At 39.0% G+C, this 20536-nt stretch overlaps 1 protein-coding gene and 1 long non-coding RNA gene across 3 annotated transcripts in view; both read left to right on the forward strand.

Annotated features, from left to right (window-relative positions):
* LOC145436033 (NFX1-type zinc finger-containing protein 1-like) overlaps nt 1–20536 on the forward strand; it is a 59399-nt gene that overhangs the window by 9712 nt on the left and 29151 nt on the right. Inside the window, exons 10-23 of one of the 2 annotated variants that reach the window (XM_080313319.1) lie at nt 636–732; nt 971–1119; nt 2114–2257; nt 3234–3325; nt 3390–3598; nt 3663–3795; nt 7014–7142; nt 7207–7332; nt 7419–7608; nt 8166–8395; nt 10058–10198; nt 12682–12843; nt 14001–14060; nt 14121–14289. In XM_080313319.1, the coding sequence (XP_080169445.1) occupies nt 636–732; nt 971–1119; nt 2114–2257; nt 3234–3325; nt 3390–3598; nt 3663–3795; nt 7014–7142; nt 7207–7332; nt 7419–7608; nt 8166–8395; nt 10058–10198; nt 12682–12843; nt 14001–14060; nt 14121–14289 (2031 nt within the window). The remainder of the gene's footprint in view (nt 1–635; nt 733–970; nt 1120–2113; nt 2258–3233; nt 3326–3389; nt 3599–3662; nt 3796–7013; nt 7143–7206; nt 7333–7418; nt 7609–8165; nt 8396–10057; nt 10199–12681; nt 12844–14000; nt 14061–14120; nt 14290–20536) is intronic. The other variant, XM_080313320.1, reaches the window with a different exon arrangement.
* LOC145436054 (uncharacterized) lies at nt 16728–17105 on the forward strand. The gene is made up of 2 exons (XR_013914151.1): nt 16728–16908; nt 16973–17105. It is a non-coding gene; the product is annotated as an uncharacterized LOC145436054 (long non-coding RNA).

Consider the following 20536-nt stretch of genomic DNA (forward strand, 5'->3'; position numbering starts at 1 on the left):
CCGGCTACGACCTTCTTGTGTATTAGTATTCATCATGACAGTTTGATAGTTCGTTGCGTCCATGGCATAGTAACCCACGGCGTTCCAAGTCGCAAATCCTTCTCTAATTTTAACGTATGAAACGACTCAACCTAAGTCATTTTCATCATGTATACTCCATAGTCAGCCCGAGTACAAGTATTTCTACGGAAGATCACGGATATGCAGAAATAACAGTTGTCAGTCACAATTATTTAAACGGGTCATGTTATATCATCGTGAACAGGTAATGTGACATAATAGCTGGTTTGCCACTGCCTCTGAAAGTGGTGCTATATTGAAGTTTGACGAGTAGTTAGGCTTTTTAGGCAGTTTTGGAGTGAATTACAATCTCTCAAATTAAAAAATATATATATGTGGCGGGTAAATAATGTCGATACTTGAAAATCCAAAATGCCGACGCGGGCCGCGTGTTTGAGACCTCTGGTGTAGACGATTCTCGAGAATCAATCAATATGTGCCCAAAATGCAAAGAAATACGTTGCTATGAACCTTCTATTTCAAGTAATTGCCATGTTTCTGGATTATTAGCAATCAACATCGATATCGTTTCAAACATGGGCTATGTAAACACTAAACATTGATTTTGATTGTAGCAATGAACGACGTGCGATGACTTCGTTTCACGTTGGAAATGCATTAAAAATAGCCCGAGCTTTTATGATTACACGTCCTGCGCAATCAAAGAGAAAGGTAAATGAAGCTTATCCTTTGTTAAATTATTAGTTCCAGAAACCACCTTCATCTGAGGATATTTCAGCCATACAGAATAATAGGCTTCCACGGCTGTATTTCTTTTATGTTGTTCTTATGAAGATCTGGTGCATTTATAGTCAATTAGTAATCAGCAGAGATGCGTACTTGTAATCTAAACATGCAAGTGATTTTCAATTCGTAGTCTAAATACCTGAAGCCTTTAATATTTCCTTAGATTTACGACATGACTTGCGGACTTCGAATATTAATTGAGAACTTTGGCTTGGCGGCGAAGTTCCGTCATTTGCTGCATGAAATCGAAGAAATGATTCGAAGAGCGAAGAAGGCAGCATCTCCCGACGATTTCGGACCTCGAAAGAAAAGGTGGGCACGGTTAAATCGAACGATGGCGTGTTGGAGGATATTTCCAAATCGCAAACAACTCTGCCAAAGTGAGTGACGCAGAATCGTTATCAAAGAAATAATCAGCTCTGACGTTTTCCTTCACCTACGTACGTATATATGTACATTTGTACAATTGCAAGCCTAGGCAGATGTCCCATGTAATTTCCATATAAAGTTTAAATGGATTGCAAATGGTTTATCCTAGCACCACATTTATTCACCAACAAAGAAATTGATCAAATTAAAGGGATCCGATTAACAAATTCAGTTGAGAAGTGTAGATTTACACCAATTCGCTGCACTGGCGAAATTTAGAGCTTTGAACAGAGTGTAGTGCAAAATGTATTTTTAAATAATATTTTCATATTTATTGCCGAAACTTTTTGACCAGAAACTCGTCAGTGGTTACCGTCAGCTAAAATGCGAAAGTTCAAAACTTCGTTTAACAACTATCAGTATCGCTAATTACGATGGGACACTGACTAAGCTACAAAATTCAAAATACTATTATCTGAATATTTATATTCCATAAAGTACGTCACACACATCAACAAATGTTCCCCTCGTTCGAGTTATTTTGCCTTGAACTTAATTTTTATCCGCTGTCGCTAAAGTTTCACTAGACCGTTCTGAAATTCATTTCGCCAGTCAATGAGTATTTAATTTAGTGGTGTTAAAAACAGTCAATATTAGTACCCAAAGTAAAAGTAGGGGCCTACCTGTCAATTATATAGGCAAGGCATTTTAAAATAGCTACAAGTATCGATATAAAAAGCAAGTTCTGTAGATTACTGAAGTAAGTACTTGAAGACTTTGTAAGTCGAAAACCGGTGCTAGTTTTAGAAACGAGAGCTTCGCTTTGCTTCGCCTCCACTACCTGAGCGAGTAGTGGAAGTACCACTTAGGTACTTTGTTACTGTTCAATTCTTGATTTAAGTCGGAACTCATATAAATACACTGTTCTTCTTTATAGGCGAGCAGAGCGGGATGATATGTCTGATCCTACCCCACAGCTTGAGGTGGATTTCAGAAAGATACCAGTTTTTCCACAGCTACAGGATTTACAACGTGGTCGCCCCTTTTTACGCCCAAATGTTACAGATCGGGCTTACGAAGGGTAAGAAATCTTGATCTCAGAATGACAGTGGAGGTCTTCTGCATAATGCGCCAATTAATTTCATCAACCAAAAGAAGCTAATTGATTAATTTTGCAAAAGCGCTACACAACACCATAAACAACTGTAATTTTGTGTGCTATGTCTCAGTGCAGTCTGTCATTATAGTATTTTGCAGCCTCACATAGTTACTGTGATTTCAGTTAACATATTCCATTTATTGGAAAGTTCAATATGGAGGGAGTTGTAAGCAGTTGTGTGGGCATGAAACTGATGCACAATAAGATTGCTAAAAAATAATTTGTTCTTCAAATTTCACTGGTTATCTGATAGATTGTTAGGTTGGCTAAAGTAACGCTGCGCGCCGAATTTGGATCAGATCTAATCCCTAGAAGCGAAAATAGAGTTAAAAATTGAAAATTTATCATTAAAAAAATAATCACATTCAATTGCCAACCCCATGAAATTGTTACGTTGTCTACAAACGAAGCAAATTTGAATCAATTCAAACCAATGCAAGTGAAGTTATTGATGAAAATTTTGTACTTGAATATGCTAATAATACTCCAATAGGCTAGTATTTACGGTGGGTGGTTCTATAGTAAATAAGTAATAAAGAATTTTTCACAATAAATATTATTTTTCCAATCCAAAATTCCACGCCACAATGACTTCTCTTCTACTGGTTGGAATTGAGCCAAATTCTTTATATATACCAATCACTTTGAAAATGTCATATCGTAATGAAGTTGCGTAAGCGCAACAATACTATGCCATAAAACAAATCGAAAAAGTTCCAGAGGAATCAATCACTAGAGAGAATCATTATTTCATGAAAAAGCTTCCTTCGAAATACATTTCGATTGTTTCAAAGCTACAAAAAGCCACAGCAGATGAGCGAAAGAGCCCCGGGTTTGATGACCCCTGCGCTAGCGTCATGTCATATCCGAAGAAGTAATAAACCAACTGCTTTTCTAGCTTACACCATTACCTGGATGTACAATACCGTTTATTGCGGGAAGATTATATCCAACCGCTGCGTGACGGCATTGAGGAACTTCGACGTTCCGGTAACTTTGATAGGTTTCAATTGTGTGTCACAGTTGTCAGGCAATCCATTTCTTACATTGTCAGCTTTTGGCGCACATGCCAAGAATGGACAGCAAAACGTCAAGGTTTATCGAGATGTCAGAATTGTGTCCACTGCGTCTGATCGCAAAGGTGATTATGAAATTCTGCATAGATTGCAGTTCAGCACGACAGGCTTGGAAAACGAAAAATGGCAGAATAATAAGCGATTGATGTTTGGAAATTTGCTGTGCATTTCGAGTGATATGTTCCAGGTTGGTATGCCATGGGTTCCAATGTCATAACGGAGTTAATCCAATAATTGCATTTCTGGCATAGCATGAAGTACTATTTGCTGTCGTTACTAATCGCAAACCTGAGGATCTTCAGGATGGTCATCTCACTGTGGCGTTTGTATTTGAAGAAAATAAGGAGATGCCAAAACGTGACAGTGGTGATCTCAAAGAAGATGGTGAGGTTTTATTTTGATTCGTTAACCGAGGACTGAATCATTCTTAAGGGAGGAAATGTAACTAAAAGCTTGCAATTACTGGAAGTAGACCTCAAAATTGTAATTGATATATATTAACGGCTGAAAAAAAAATCAGGTAAATGGTCTGAAAAGCAATTATCGTAGCGTATACAAGTTTGTCAAGAGTCCAAAGTCCACGAACAGTTGATAAATAATTTGTCAGGTTAATATACAACACACGCCACGTATAGCTATCGCTATTAGAAACACTGCATTTTTATAAGTATTCTAGCTGGACCTAATATTTAGGCTACGTATATAGGCCATGTATAGAGATTTAAAATCATGAATCTATCTGGTCAAGACCAGGAGAGAGAGAGAGAGTCTTTATTTTCATCCAACCAAAATACATAACATACGGCAGTGGTGGTGGTACAGAAAATATGCATGCACAGTATTCAGTATTAGATAGGAATGATCGATCAGGGGTTGGCAACCTTAAGCGTACCAAGAGCCAATTAGACCCATTTCTCATCACTAGGGCGATTTTTGTACATGTCAAAATATGTCAAAATGTTGTCAAAATTGTATTGTTAGGTCAAAAAATTGTCAAAATTGTTTACAAAGTCGAAATTATTTTGCAACCTGCATCTCGCTTGTATCGTAGATGTTTGCACGATTAACTATAGCCTGTATAAAGGCTATGGATGAACTTATCATTTGACATTCTACAGCTTGTAGCCTACTTTATAGGCCTACCGTTGCAGTCGGCCCATTGTCAGGTCATTGTGAATCATAAACGGTCAAATGCAACAAATATGTTGACATGGCGTTATGCTCAACGTACCACAATATCCTAACTTAAGCAAGACTGCGTGGGCATAGGTTTTTTATTCCAAGACGCGCGCTATGAAAAATTGTGATGTAGACAACATTGTCAGAATGAAGCAACACGGTCTGTCGCCAGTAGTGTACGCACAACTTCAGTGTTGCCAGCCACCAACTGCTGCTGTTGAACGCTCTTTATCCAGTTTTGGCAGACTAATTAGTAAGGTAAGGACACTTTCTACCCGAGAATGTTGGAAAGTATCTTTCGTTGTACTACAATAAATTTAAATTATTTCTACCATGAGGCGTGATGTAGCTACTGGAATTCTTCATAGGCCAGATTTCGTTAAAATACAGTTTTTTCATGTAAAATTTGTGAGTTTTTAAGTCAGTAACGTTTTTTCCGGCCAAACTATTTCGTAAGGACAGATAGTTCCAACCAGAAATGAAGATAAGTAGTACAATTCTAACGTTATGTGGAAAAACACTTAATTTACATACAGGAGGTCAAAATGTGGTCAAAATCAAGTTTTGTAAGGTAAAAAAATGTCAATATTTTAATTTTTTAGATCAAAATCTGGGGTTTTTTATTTGAAAAAAATAGCCCTACTCATCACATTTAATTACCTGAGAGTCACAAGCTCTGTTTCATTCCTAAAATTACGATCACGTGACAGTGTCATATTTGCAGTGATATTTGTTTTACGTAATTCATATTCCGGTGGTACTTAAAATTGTCCCGCGTGGCGTGAGTGAAAATTCCCAATTTCAATAAGCCTGCCCTGAAAATTATTTTTATTTTGCAAGCAAGTCAACACAAAATGTATGCAGTTTGGGGAATGACGTTTGGCGCATGACAGTACCGATGAAAAAAATTGTAGAAATCCTGAATTGGTTCGATGGTAAACAATATCTCGTCATCTTTACTTGCGTCATATTCATGTCACAACCACCATGTTATCAAAGAACCGACGCAGTCTTTTTCTGCGCCGTAATGCGTGGCGAAATTCTGCGTGCCATAAGCATAAGCAAGATTTTGATATTCAAAACGAAATTCCAAGGAGTTGCTATGGAACGAGACCGGCAAGTATCCTCCAATAAAAATCATTTAAATGTACAGTGTGTAGCAATGAATCCGTACTATGCACGATACATGAATTACGAGGAGGTAAACTCATGTTAATCTTAGATTAACCTATAGGATCCCAGCAACCCCATTTTCCGAGACATCGTGCGCTGTGTTTGTGTGTGAGCTAGGTATTGAGAACACTGCATTTGATCACATGCGACTCGACCGCATACCGCCCGAAAACTTACTGATCTCATAAACGTCACAATCAATTTGAAAATGATATGTCGCAACAGCAACAATACTACGAAATAGAATGAAAGTAAACGCTCGCGAGGAAAGAAAATCAAAGAGAAATATCATTTGTTGATAATTATTCATTTGAAATACATTTGCTATGTTTCTAAGCTGCGACGAGCCGCAGCAGATGCGTGAAAGACCCGCGGTAGGGCTGTTCAAAAATAACTTTTTTTTCCGGATTCCAGCCATTCAGTGATTAAATTGTCAGTTTACCTTGAAAAACGCTGCACACCAAATTTGGTTCAATTCTAACAAGTATAGGGCTCCGCGGATCCAATTGAAATTTTTAATTTATACAGGAAAATTGAAAAAAAAAAATTTTCAAATTTTTCTGTCAACCCCATGAAATTGTTGAGCTGTCTTCAGAGACGATGCAAAAAAAATTTGACTCAATTCGGACTAGTAGAAGTGGAGTTATTGGAGTTTTTCGTTGATAATTCTCCAATTATCCTTGATTGGTGGATAATCCGAGAATTATCAACGAAAAACTCAAATAACTCCGTTTCTACTGGTTGGAATTGACTCAAATTTCATTTGCATGGTCTTTGAAGACATCTCAACATTTTCATGGGGTTGAGAGAAAAATTTGAAATTTTTTTTTTCAATTTTACGTAGTAAATTAAAAATTTTAATTGGCTCTGCGGACGCTCAGACATGTTCGAATTGAACCAAATTTGGTGTGCAGCCTTTGTTGTGGCAACCTGACAATTTAATCAGTGAATGGCTGGAATCAGGGAAAAAAAGTTATTTTTGAACAGCCCTACCCGCGGGTTGCCGTCCTGCGGGCTAGACGTAGGCAATGAGTAAGTATCAGTAGATTTGCTAAGCTTTTGAAGTAGTAGGTAATTACATGAATACATACATACATACATCAGCGATCTGAAACAGTCAATTTCCATAAGTGGAGACAACCCACTTAAGCTACAAGCTGAAGTAGAAGTGTTTTGTTACTGACCGATGGCCACCTCTTCTCATAAAGGTTAGGCGTAACCGGATATTAATTCACTGACGCTTGAAATAGACGTTTCTGGGCCAAGCAGACCAGCTCCTCCAGAAGGCGTATTTTCAATCGATTTCAAGAAAGTATACATCGCGGTTGAGTCGGAAGCATATTTTGAAACTTACAGACACGTGCTTGCTGGGCTTAAGGGTAAAGGAATGGCGAAAATTGGATTCTTTGTTAGCAAGTACAATCAAATACACTGATAATTCAGACACTCAAAGCCTTCCGCTGGAAAGGTATATCGTCAGCTGCGCGAAAGACATACGATCACCGCTTTACCTGCGACCGGAAACTGGGCAACGACTCGGATATAATTTCGCATCAATCACAGGCGAAGGTCGGTTATGTTTAGAGCCTACTTCTTGTACTTGAAATGAGACTCGGATTGTTTTAACGTTGACACATGTATACGTTAAACTTTAGACAAGTCCATTGATCCTCTTGGCCAGGAATGGCCGACGCACGACGAACTCGGGTTGAACGAGTCGCAAGCTGCTGCTTTGAAATTGGCTTTAACCAACGAACTATCGATTATCCAAGGACCGCCAGGAACCGGGAAAACTCACGTCGGAATAGCAATCATGAACCTTTTGCTGCGGAATAAGAAAGTCTGGTAATGAAAAAGCAGCTTATGCCTATAACCTGAGTAACCAGTCTTTTACTTTGTTCCATTCCAATGTTTCACCATGTGCTAAAAATTATCGATGAAATGAAATGTGCTCATACTGCGACCAATGCGAAGTAAACTTTTTAAAATCTCTCAAGGACTTGCCAACAAACTGAGTTTAAATACCGATAAAACTGTGACGCAGCTTTTTAATATCGCATCTGATAATTTTATTGTGAATATAAATAACTAGAGCCCGACTGATGGTTCCATGATAATTTCTATAGTCTAGAGGGGTCAAACATACTGCCTGTGAGCCGCGTCCGGCCCGCCAGACGATTTCATTCGACCCGTGAAGCAATTCTTGGTAGTTTGAAAAATGCTTGTGCTATTCGGCACATTTAAGATTTTAAGATTCGTAGTGTTATTTACTTATCTATTATTATATACTTATATATTATATTTTAGTAACTTATGTAAGACGAAAGTATATGCTCAATTACTGGCGTATAGAATTATATTTGCAAGCCGTAATCCAGTGAAATTGCTATTCCAAATTGTAGGTCTCGGATCGGCAACGTGGAAGAGAGTGTTTCTCATTTCCCGATTCTCGTTGTATGCTACACGAACCACGCACTAGATCAGTTTCTTATGGAGATTGTCAAGTTCACGCAAAAAATAGTCCGAATCGGGGGACGTTGCCAGAACGATGCACTGCAACAGTTTACTTTGCGTGAAATCGAAGACACAGAGAAACCAAAGATGACTGGAAGGGAAATGGAGATGCTGAAAAGTTAGAGATTTTGCCTAGAGTTTCGTGTGTTGCTTAAAGATATTTTTGTATTCATTACTCTAAAGAATATTGGGATGCAGCTCGTCTGTGTCTGGCAGTGTTGGGACGACTCTATTAGTCCTTATGACTGCAATAAAATGACTAGACTTGACTTATAATCGACGTATGAGAAATATGAAACGTCCCGTTGCTCAGATTCAAATTTTTGATAGTCCAATTTTTTCTTTGTGCAAAATCATTCAAAACATCTCAGAGATATTTCCCGGAATGTAGTTTGTGTACATTATACACATCCATCTGCGTCTGCACATACACATCCATCTGCGTCTGCACATTAACTCTTAAGATTCAAATTGAATATATTACTGACTTGAAATTGACTCGAAATAGGAAAATTTGAGATGACTTGAGTTAATTCGAGTTGAGTATGCTACCAATGAAAGACCTTCTCCGAAACTTTGTATGCGTGTCCATTATTCATAGCCGAGCTGAAGGGCGCGAAGAATAGTCCTGTTATTTCAACTTGTGTCGCTCAATACAAATACCACCCGGGCATCCACTGAGGAAATTGAATGAATTCGATGCGCCCCTTGCAGGAATGACAATTTCTTTGCACGTCTCACGGAAGTTTTCTTCAATGTTCTAATAGGCCGACACGTTTCGGCGACTCCAGCATCTTTTGATATATAGCAGATGGGAGGTCACGAATTAAGAACATACAACAAAGTATAATAACAACGGTCCCGCCTGAAAATGTTATAATTCTGAATTACCTACCTTCAATTTTTGAAGATACCACCTCCTTCAGCTCAGCCAAATGAGAATAAGATGAAGTGAACATAGAATTTTGTCTACAATCCACTTAATACAGATATTGCGAGCTGCTGTTATATGAGTAGCGGAGAAAACAACGGCTCAATTATGATTTTTATCAACTGCCTTTGATATTTAATGCTTCGATGTGGAATTTGACAGGTAGAAAATCTGAGATATTGGTCCGGTGTACGTGAATGGGCCTATACTGCTAGCCAAGCAGCAACGGTCGATCTGCGTTTAACTAAGCATAACCAAACATCAATATATACGTCACTATGAAATTGCGGTGGTTGTCCTGCTGCGAGGAAGTGGTCTCTGGAGTGTGTTGATAACCTGATACAAGGCACGACGGGTGCTCTTACAATCACACTACTACATGTACAATGTACAATTGTACATGGAATATCTATTTACGGCGTGTGAGCAATTCGTTACACAATGACGAGCCAAGCTAATACTTGTAATGTAATGATGAGCAGTGGCGTTTCTAAATCCGACATTTCTGCTATCAATAACCTGCTATAAATCGCACTCATCATTGGTCTCGAATTTTCAGTTTATGTCATGATCCTTTTTTTTTTTCGAATGTAATGGATTGCTATTACGATTACCGGTACTTGAAAATGGTGTAATTGTCGTAATCCAGATTACTAATCACGAATACCCCATGTCTGGCACACACCGATTTTCCAATGCTTGGAAGAACTTCGGGTGACATTAACTCTTGTATGATAGCTCCCGACTCAACAGGACATGCGATTTGATGAAACCTTTGAAATTTAAACTACTTCATGCGCAGCGAGTCGCATGTTATAGTAGCTGCTAAGTTATCAAATGAAATTACAGTTCAAATGCAAAGGCTGGCTCGCGAGATATTACCAAAGAATACTGCGATTCTCGAGTCTCATTGCGGTGTGCGGATGTTGGATGATCGCCACGTATCATCGAGATTGCTACAAAAATTTACACGATCAGAATCGTTGAAAGGTAACAGTTAATACAATATTATATGAAGCTAGCCATCCATTACAATATCTATATTATGAAGTTTCAATTTCGGTGGTTTGAAATACCGATGAAGTTTGGCATATCGACTTTGGTGTAGCACAGCGGTTCTCAAACTGGGTTCCGCGAGACAATTTTTTAGGACAGCGAAATTCGTTCGAAAACTTTAAAAGATCGAAAGAAACAGAATTTCGGAACATGAAAAATTTCAGGCAACTTATTTTTCAACCAAACTCGATATTGCCCCGACATTACTTAAATCAATATAAAGTAGATGATTATTATTGGTGCAGAATTAGTTCAATTTTATATTTGAGTTTCGTTTCGCGTGCTTAATTAGTGTCACTATATGCATTTCTTGATTTCATTGGGCGTATACCCACTCCCAAAGAAATTACTCATGTCGTTACGGAGATAAGTCTATCTATACTCGCAATTATAAAATCATCACTTTTGGCCGTTGACATACTTTGTTTTAGCGGTGCGGAACCCATTTCGGCACTTCCCATTTCCGACCAAAAACTATTCGAAGGTTTGGCCAACATGCGACTAAACGAAAAGTGCGCTGCCTTAAAGATCACTGGCGATAAAGCGGTCGTCCAAAATGATCACCGCATGTTGACCCGAATCTTCGATACTGATGTGTTCCAGCATCAAATAGCCCTAATCTAAGCCCCGCGCGGTACAAATGTAACCCGCTGAGAAAATAATGCTCCCCGTTTAGAAATATGAATTGAAAGGAATTTTTCCTTTAGTTTAGTCTTGAACGTGTGATAGATTCCAATATCCTTCAAGTAGCGACAATCATTATGAGTCCAAGAAACAACAACATGCTTAACAAAGTACCATAATTATTAGTATTGACAAAATTGATTCCCTAACTCTAATAAACTTTGCGCTTCACATGACAAGAAAATAACTGCACACAGATCTTCATAACACTGGTTAGTGCTTACAAAGCCGATATAAGCAAATTATTAAGTCATGCGTTTGCTGTCAGCTATTTCAGTTAATTTGTGAATCACACAGTACCGTTTGTTAATAGACTGTAGAAAGGGCAGTGATAAAATTACTCGTGCAGTGATAAAATTACTCGTAAGGGGTGAGAGGGATCTGAAGGATTCGTCCCCAAGAAGGTTAATCGTCTTGTGAGGGCCACGACCACAGTTTTAGAGGGCTGAATGTGAATTTGTAGCCTTCTCAAAAACGCAACCAAACATAATACGTTTTGTTTTGTGTTGATTTTGTAAGCGACCTTGAGTCATTCATAAAATTGCCAAAGGGACTGTTTCGTGAATTTTTTGGAAAAGTTTGAGAACCACTTCAAATACAATTCAACATATCAATTTTGTCCCGATTTGCAGTAAATATTCATCAGAACGCCAATTACTGAAGCGCTGATTATTCTGTTTGATATATGGCAATACCGAAACAAGATTATTCGACTTTAAGATGAATCCTCATCATGAGTGTGGCCTATAATCCGTGGGTCCATTTTGGTCCAGATCTTTCGAAACCATTTTTTCCACATAGTTGTGGCCTCAGGCTATCTGCTGGCCGATGATGCAAGATTTTGTGTGAAGTCTTTTTTAGATTTCTAACACCGCCATTGCCAGCTGATTCCCTGCACTCTATAGTCGTTGATTATGACTAAGACACGAAATGGTGTGTGGAAATCACATTGGAATTTTTGTTTGATGTTTAGGCGAAAAATATTCTTCCTGAAACAGTGCAAGATGACAATCATATTACGCTGAGTAAATTGAAAAATACCAAGCGGAATAAAAATTAACGGCAGTCATCTCTAGAAATTTCCCCATAAACTATTTCAATTGAATAGTATATTCATATTGAAATAAACCCGACTATTTCCGGCTGACTTGTCAGGTGCAATCATTAACAACTAGCAGAGATTTGAAAGAAAATTGTCTATCACTAAATATGACATCTACGGCATGAAATTTCGAATATTCGGGGCGAAGAGATCGCCCAAGCTCAATGTACTATTTTTAGATGCTACACAAGCTCTTTCTGTTGGTACAAACTAGGCTGATTGAATAAAGCTGACACTAAGGCACACCAATAAACTGTAAACGACCTCTCCTAACGACGCGAAATCTGTTTGGATAATTGTGTTTGTGCGATAAATTATCGATACAACAGATTTCATGAATTGTATTAGAGTCTGTACTTTCCTGCGAATGATTCAATGACTTAGGCGTACAGATGAATTTTTGATCATATTCGTAAGCCGACATCATATCTTGCTGATAATAGAATATGTTCACCGACTCCGAGAATACCGAATATTTTCAATTTCAGTAATAGGACGTAATATCATATCACCATAGATCGAAAACGCTGGCTCTGAGAATATCTTGGTCAACACTGTGATATGGAGTTTTTGTGGTACCAAATAGTCTCTTATCCCCGCCATACCCAATAAATTAGATATTTATTTTCAGAGCTTACTTCCGAAGAGTTACAGCATTGGCTTGGCTTCCGCGAAAAAAAAATCAAAGACTATCCATTCTATGAATGGGTTATCGGCGATGACCTGAAAAGACTTGTTAGGAGGATTCGCAGGCATGGAGGGACACACAATAAAGAAGCTTCAAACAGATTTGGTTAGTTCTTCTCTGTCACTTTATTCCAAAGCATTTATTGTATAGGCCAGTGATTTTCAACCCCTTTCAGCATGATGACTAGTAATGTTTTTTGAAAAACGTGGACCGGGGAACTTTCAAAAATCAAAATCGACCCAGCATATCACAACATAAATATGTACCGCAAAACAAAGAATTGAAAGTAATTTATTGAGTAATTTTTTCCTACACCAGCCATTCGTGGTTCCATTAAAGTTTCCTAAAAGCGTAGTACTGTTACAACCACCAACTTCATTTTGACTGTTCGGTTTCTATTAAAAGTAATGCGACTTTTCTGTTTGCTAGATCCCATTATACTGTCGATTGTCGCTAATTGTACTGTCAAATATCTTCAAATTTTGTTTGAAAAATCTTCTTAGCTTTCACATATTACTGGTCTAACGAAATTGTTGAAAGTAGACCATGAAATCTATGTCACGGTGTCAAGCGTTCTAGAATTCTGAACCTGTTTGAAATTGTGCGCTCTATTTCTCGAATTAATGTGAAAGCCTTCAATCTCCTGTTTTGCAATAGAGAAGATAATTGAAATATAATAGAAAATCTGCCGGAAAATTGGTGCGGGCCAGCCTTGGTGCGCACCAGTCGTAAAGGCAGGTGCGGTCAACAACGAAGTGTTTCAACTGTTGTTGAGTGCGAAATAAGTATGTCCACTTCTGCAAACGACTCTAGCGCCTATGTTAGTAGAATACTTCCACTTTAACTCCCATCTTTTCAAGCAAAATTACTCAGCATTTAGATATTGCCTTGTAAAAAGTACTGTTATCACTGGGAATCATTTGCATCGCTCTTACGAGTTAAACAACTTGGCAATCTTTATCCTGCTTGGTAGTAACAGAATATAATTGGTTCGATTGTCATTGGTGCCAATAGTGAATCTCGTTCGGGGCGAAGATGCATTTTGCAATTTTGAAAGCTGTCATTTGTGAGTGATAATTAAAAGTCTGCAATGCTTCATTGCGATTTAAATCTTCAAAGTTCAATTTCAAGCCAAAAAAATTTGATTCTGGGCCAGTTTGAAGTGTTTACCAAAGTCTACTCCTGTTATTCATTGCGTAACAGGATAATTCGACTAATTCTTTGCACGTTGGGAATATTATCCAATGTGCTTTACATCGTAGATGTGTTTGATGAAGATAAAATGAAGGGAAGAAAGGGGCAAAGTTCTCGTTACGCGACAGGTGAGATGTCTTTGCTACAAATAGTATAACAGAAGTATGATTTAGTTGCGAATATTTCAGGCAAAAATGAACAAAATATAACACACGGACGATCAGAATACAGCATGGAAAAATGTGAGCTCGCAATACGACAGCTGCTTGGAGAAACATCACTGATGACAAAGGAGGAGGAAGATTCTGTCGTTGATGTACATGATTTGACACTGGGAGACAGATGGCGTTTGTATAGGTAGGAAAACCCGATGTATATGTGCAGCCTAAGCACTGACAAACGACACTCGATGAAATGAGCAGCATCGTTGCCAGCAATCCTGGGTCGAATGTAGACCGCAGAGGGGGTTGAAGGAGCCATTTATGTTACTCTATAGCAGAGGGTTCGGTGTGCTTTCAAAACATTTTAACTGCTTAATGGCTGAATTCGACAGCTAATGATTTAAACTGAAATCACTTTTACGCCGCCCTGTCGTAATCACGGTCACGTTGTCATCTGGTCTAGTTGACGCCTGAAAGCTACCTGCTAACTTGAACAACGTTACACCCTCGCCCAGCCATCGACACTCTGCCTGATTACCAGTTGAACTGCAATTGGTACTATAGGCTATTGTGACTTGTAGGGTACTTATCATGTCATTGTCAAAGCTCAATTGAATGAACGTTAGATGCGCATATGACCCTCGAAGTCACATTTTGCGACCCGCGGTCTGATTTGAGATTTCGGATGAATGCTTATTCAAGTATTTTGAAATGCAGAAATCGATTTTAGTTTGAAAATAATGTTGTTGTTCAAAATAACCTATTGTCTTGTGACCAACATCACAATTCCTCACTACCTGATACGGCTTCGGTGATGATAATAGCATTCCATGAAGCTAGAATTAGCATATACACTGCCAATACCGAGATGCTTGGAAACAACTTGAGGCTAACCCACAAGATCAAGCTTCACGGCGAGATAGTTTCCTGCTAGCTAACCCCAATATTGACTCCTTATATAGTCGCTGAAAAGTGTTGTCCGGAATCATGTGCAGCTCAGAGTTCAAAATAAAATGAAAGTGATGATCGTTATATTTTTGTTACATTTGTATTTCTTTTATGAACTGTGGTAACTTATGGTAAGTATGGCTATTGCCGTCGCCCATGTTAGAGACAACAGCTTATTACTGATGTAGTTTTTAAAATGTGATTGTCAAACTGTGTGGCATCTTTCATTTCGATATTGAATTCATGCGGCCCGCGGCCTCTGCAAAATTTGAAAAGTGGCCCGCGACCCGTTTTGAGTTGGAGACCCTTGCTATACATCAAGTAGGCTTTGAAGTCGGTCGGTCGGTCGGTCGGTCGGTCGGTCGGTCGGTCGGTCGGTCGGTCGGTCGGTCGGTCGGTCGGTCGGTCGGTCGGTCGGTCGGTCGGTCGGTCGGTCGGTCGGTCGGTCGGTCGGTCGGTCAGTCAATACACAGTGTACAACAGTGTGCACAGCAAAAATTATGCATCAAAGCAAGAACAATGAAGACGTAGCAAGTGGAATAGTATTACATCGCAGTCATAGCAAATCATGAACCATGAGAGTATTTTTCAACAACAACAAATGAGGAAGGTGTAGCAAGTGGAGCAGTATTACATCACAGTCATTACAAATTATAACTATTTCAGTATTTTGAAACAAGAAAATTGCGGTATTGGATCTTGAACTGGTTGTACTGCATCGATCTATATTCTTCTGGAAGGTTATTCCAAACCTTCAGACGATTGAAGTTGAAACTGTTTTGTGACAATTTGTCGATGTTTGCCATAACGACCGCTTAGAAAGCGAAATCCGCTACACTACGTAACGCCCGCTAGACTTTTTATATGTTGCTATTCCTCACGACAGCTGGATAGTTAATTGCATCCATGGCTTTACAAACTCACGGCGTTCCAAGTGATGAGTTCGTCTCTCATTTTAACGTATGAACCGACTCCACTCGAGTCATTTTCATTCTATCACCCAGTCAGTCCGAGTTGGAATATCGCACACAAGTCGAAATCACAATTTTCAGTCACGAATCGTTAACGGGTGATGTTTTATCACCATGAACAGGTAATGTGCAGTAATAGCAGCTCTTCCATTGCATGGTAGCTTCTGAAAGTGTTGAGATGTTGAAGTTTGATGACTAGTTTTCGGTTTTTGAAGAAATGAGGGGTGAATTTTAAGTCCTCAAATCTAGAAAAGATATATGACAGTCAACTATTGTTGAGTACTTGAAAATCCAAAATGCCGACTCGGGCCGCATAAAATGATCTTGCGGGCCGCGTGCTTGAGACATCTGCTCTAGTAAAAGTAGAAGTATTTTTGTGGAGTTGCTACTCAATTACAAGTAACAGTAGCAATTCTATCATGACTAGTTAAAACTACTTGATGTAGTAGTAGAAAGCAGGAGGTGTGAAAATCACTTGTACAATGGGTATGGGTAATACTTAGGGTTAGTACGGATATCAATAATTTTCACTATCCGGATAACGGATATATCCGGATATTTTGGAATTTATCAAACCGGTTAACCGGATAATAACTGCTAAGTGAGACAATCGATTTCATTAGGTCTGCATGTAAAACGGATCGCAAAATCATGACACAGTGTTACTGTAGAGTACCTACCTACGCGCGCATTATGAGCGGATACGATGAAAACCACGCAAATTTAATGTTCACTGCTTCTGCAATGCCCTCTTTATAAAGCACAGATGCATCAATTGTGGGATCCTGTAGCCGGGACCGGAATTTTGTAACAAAGAGTCCACGTTCATTGAATGCTTTTTCAGCTTCCACAGAAGTGGGCTGAATAGAAAGCAGCGCTTCGTAGAGAGTCAAAAGGTTGGCAGGTCGTACGCCGGAAACTTCAACGGCTTTACATCCTTTTGACCATCCATATGTTTAGGTTTGGAGTACTAGAAGGACGACTAGCTGATACTGGAATTGATGCCGACATGATACCTCGCTCTAATTCACGTGATCAGGCACGCAGCCAGCCGAAAATGTAGGGGGATTGAAATAAAATCTGGGGGTTTCGATTTATTTTTTTCGAATTAATCATCAGCGGAAATCAATTACGCTTGCACGCACGCACATTTTTGCGAACATTCGATGTCATTCAGTTTCGCGGTGTCACTCTCAGAATCACTAATTAGAATACACTTAACGGCGTATCGTCAACAAGCCATCGAGAGATAGGAGCCAAGGCATGCTGGGTCCGAGATGGTTAGGCCAGCGATTATATCGTTCGTAGGCCTATTGCAGATGCGATTGTGTAGGTCAACGATAATATCGTGAGCACCAAGCCAATGAAGATGCGATTGTGCAGGCCAGCGATGGAATAGTGTGTACAATGCACATGGCCTATTGCAGATGCGATTCTTCAATCCAGTGGAACTATCGGCTTGTTGAAGACGCGATAAATCAGGCCAGAGACGATAGCCGAGCGCGCGGCAATCAATGACCTAATTTGACGATCTTCTCAGTAGGAGATCGCGTCACATTACATTGTGCAATGTATACAGACGCATCTCGCTAATTATAATTGGCAACACGTTTCTCGTTAATCGGCCGCGCCAACACTGAATACGACTTATTGAAGCTTACTAAAACGTGTAAAATGCATTAGCAACGATTCTTTTTTATCCGGTTAACCAGCATAAAAATATCCGGATATAAGATAGTGAAAATACCTGCGGTTATCCGGTTAACCGGTTAACCGTTATCCGGATAATTCAACCCTAATACTGATACATGTAACTTCCGAAATTATATCCTATTACGATGATACATGGCCAACATTGGAAGTTTGTTATGTCATTTTCGCGCATAAAGATGGTACAAGTCTATTCAAGCTACTTTCTTCTTGACAAGCTCTAAAACAGGGGTGTCAAACATACGGCCCACCGGCCGCATCCGGCCCGCCAGAGAGTTTCATCCAGCCCGCGAAGCAATTCTGAGTAGACTGAAAAAAAATTCTGATATTATCCAGCACATTTGTCCTGCTGTTTTACGGAAAATACTCAATAAATAGCCTGCTCCCTCGAGGCAGCGAATTTCGAGCATGTTCAGTAGGGCTGTTCAAAAATAACTTTTTTTCCTGAATCTTGCCGGTTACTTGATTAAATCGTTAGGTTGCCTTAAAAAACGACGCACACCAAATTTGAATTCATTCCGACAAATATTCGCGGTTTACGTAGAGTTTGAAAATTTTGGATTTGCCCAAAAACGCAAAAAATTTTTTTTTTCAAATTTTTCTGCCAACCCCATGAAATTGTTGGGCTGTCTTCAAAAACTATGCAAAACAAATTTGACTCAATTCCAAGCCGTAGAAGCGGAGTTATTTCAGTTTTCATTCGATAATTCTGGGATTATCCTTGATTGGTGGATAATCCAAGAATTATCACCGAAAAACTGGAATAACTCCGCTTCTACGGCTTGGAATTGAGTCAAATTTGTTTTGCATAGTTTTTGAAGACAGCCCAACAATTTCATGGGGTTGGCAGAAAAATTTGAGAAAAATTTTTTTTTGCGTTTTTGGGCAAATCCAAAATTTTCAAACTCTACGTAAACCGCGAATACTTGTCGGAATGAATTCAAATTTGGTGTGCGTCGTTTTTTAAGGCAACCTAACGATTTAATCAAGTAACCAGCAAGATTCAGGAAAAAAAAGTTATTTTTGAACAGCCCTAATGTTCAGTTCATAACCCACATTATAACCAACCGACTATGGCGTTGTCGTTTCAGTCTATCTAATTCGAGAATACAAAAAGTGCACACAGAGTTCAGAGTGTTATGGAAAATGGACCAAAAAGTTGCAATTTACAGCAGAGAAAACGCTAATGCGGAACCGTTATATGCAATTTACATGGAGGATATAGTAGTTACACAAATATATATGTTCGCACTGTTGTGTCACTTCCGACCTAACAGATCCTCGGACTTGTACGCGAAACCCGACTCGCGATTAAATAATAATAATCGAAATTCCAATGTCCGCGTTTACAGTTAAGTATCTTGTATTCCCAACCGCGCATATGTGCCACTGTTTTATCGGTTTTTATCTCTAACTGTTCTTAACTGTGTAGCTAAGTAATTCAACCGGACAATCAATGCATTTTTGCCGATTCCATTGTTCGCGAATAAAGGTGTTGTCACTCGCTAGAATAGGAGAATAAGACCCCTCTGATCCGTGTCTTATCTAAATATGCGTGATAATTAGATATTCCAGTGAAAAGAAAGGTCCCGAGGTAACATTTTGGAATCAGTTGACTGGTCCGGCCCGCGAGCGATTTGAAGGCTTGAATCCGGCCCGCGACGCCCCTGCTCTAAAATATAAAAAGTGAGTAGCTTGGCCTCCAAAATTGCAAGAGAAGTGGAAGCAGTCTGTGACACGTAGACTAAACCTAGCTGAGTTCCATTAAAAATATCAGTACTTTATTACTTTATCACCTCTGGCCATTAAAGAGACATGTCAATTGCTTCTCACGATCATCTCAAGTCGATACATTTATGAAGGCTGCATGTTTTATCCATTTGCACTCGCGAACGTACTCGATTAATAGAATATAATTTTCGAATTTAGTGTTCTCATCGACTAGATCTTGATTTTCAATAGGATTCAAGAAATCCAAGGTGTTGCTGTCATGTTGGAATTTTACTTTTTCACTAATAGGACATATGACAGTGTGGTATTACCGTCACTACCTTCGAGTCAACAGTCATCTCGAGTCATTGCACATTTTGACTCGAGTCAAGTCGCTCGATTTTTGGAGGTGACTCGAGTCAAAGTCGATTCAAGTCAAGTCACAATTCAAGTGAAGTACGAGGCATGATTAACATTTTGCCAGCTGTTTGCAATTGAAATTGAGTCGCCATTTATTTTAAATTGAGGGATATAGAGTTGAATATACATGCAAAAAGGCGTTGAATAGCTAAACTACGCAGCTGCTATATACCCGCAGTCGTTAATTATCCACCAAAATAGAGCATAGAACAGCGGTCAAAACCTATGGCTCTTTTGGGTGAAAGATATGGCTCTTTGCCAAATTTATATTTTTGTGCTGAATTGATCAGTATTGCAGCAACTTTAGAGTAAATTGTCATCACGGCCAGAATAATTACTCTCGTGGCAGTATAAAAATGTCTTTAAGAGGTCAAGACAATGCAAATTCAGGGCTCGAAACTACCTTTTCAAAATCCTCAAATTCAAGTTGCTGTCGCGCCGGCGACCAATATCGATGTACTGGACTCGAAATCTTGGATTGCACGATACGTTCATTGATCAAAGAGAATAGAATACATGGCGACTACTGTATTACATCGCAATTTTCAAATACAAATTGTATTTCTGATCTACAGTGAGATATGAACTGCCGTGGAAGTGACATTCCCAATTAAAAACTCGAATTACAAACAACGTCGCAGCTATCCACGTTCTTGATTCGTAAGTCCGACGATAAAATGCAGC

Source organism: Botryllus schlosseri, chromosome 3 (assembly GCF_051294905.1).
Source record: "Botryllus schlosseri isolate E-star chromosome 3, Bs_hap1, whole genome shotgun sequence".
In the NCBI taxonomy this organism is placed as follows: Eukaryota; Metazoa; Chordata; class Ascidiacea; order Stolidobranchia; family Styelidae; genus Botryllus; species Botryllus schlosseri.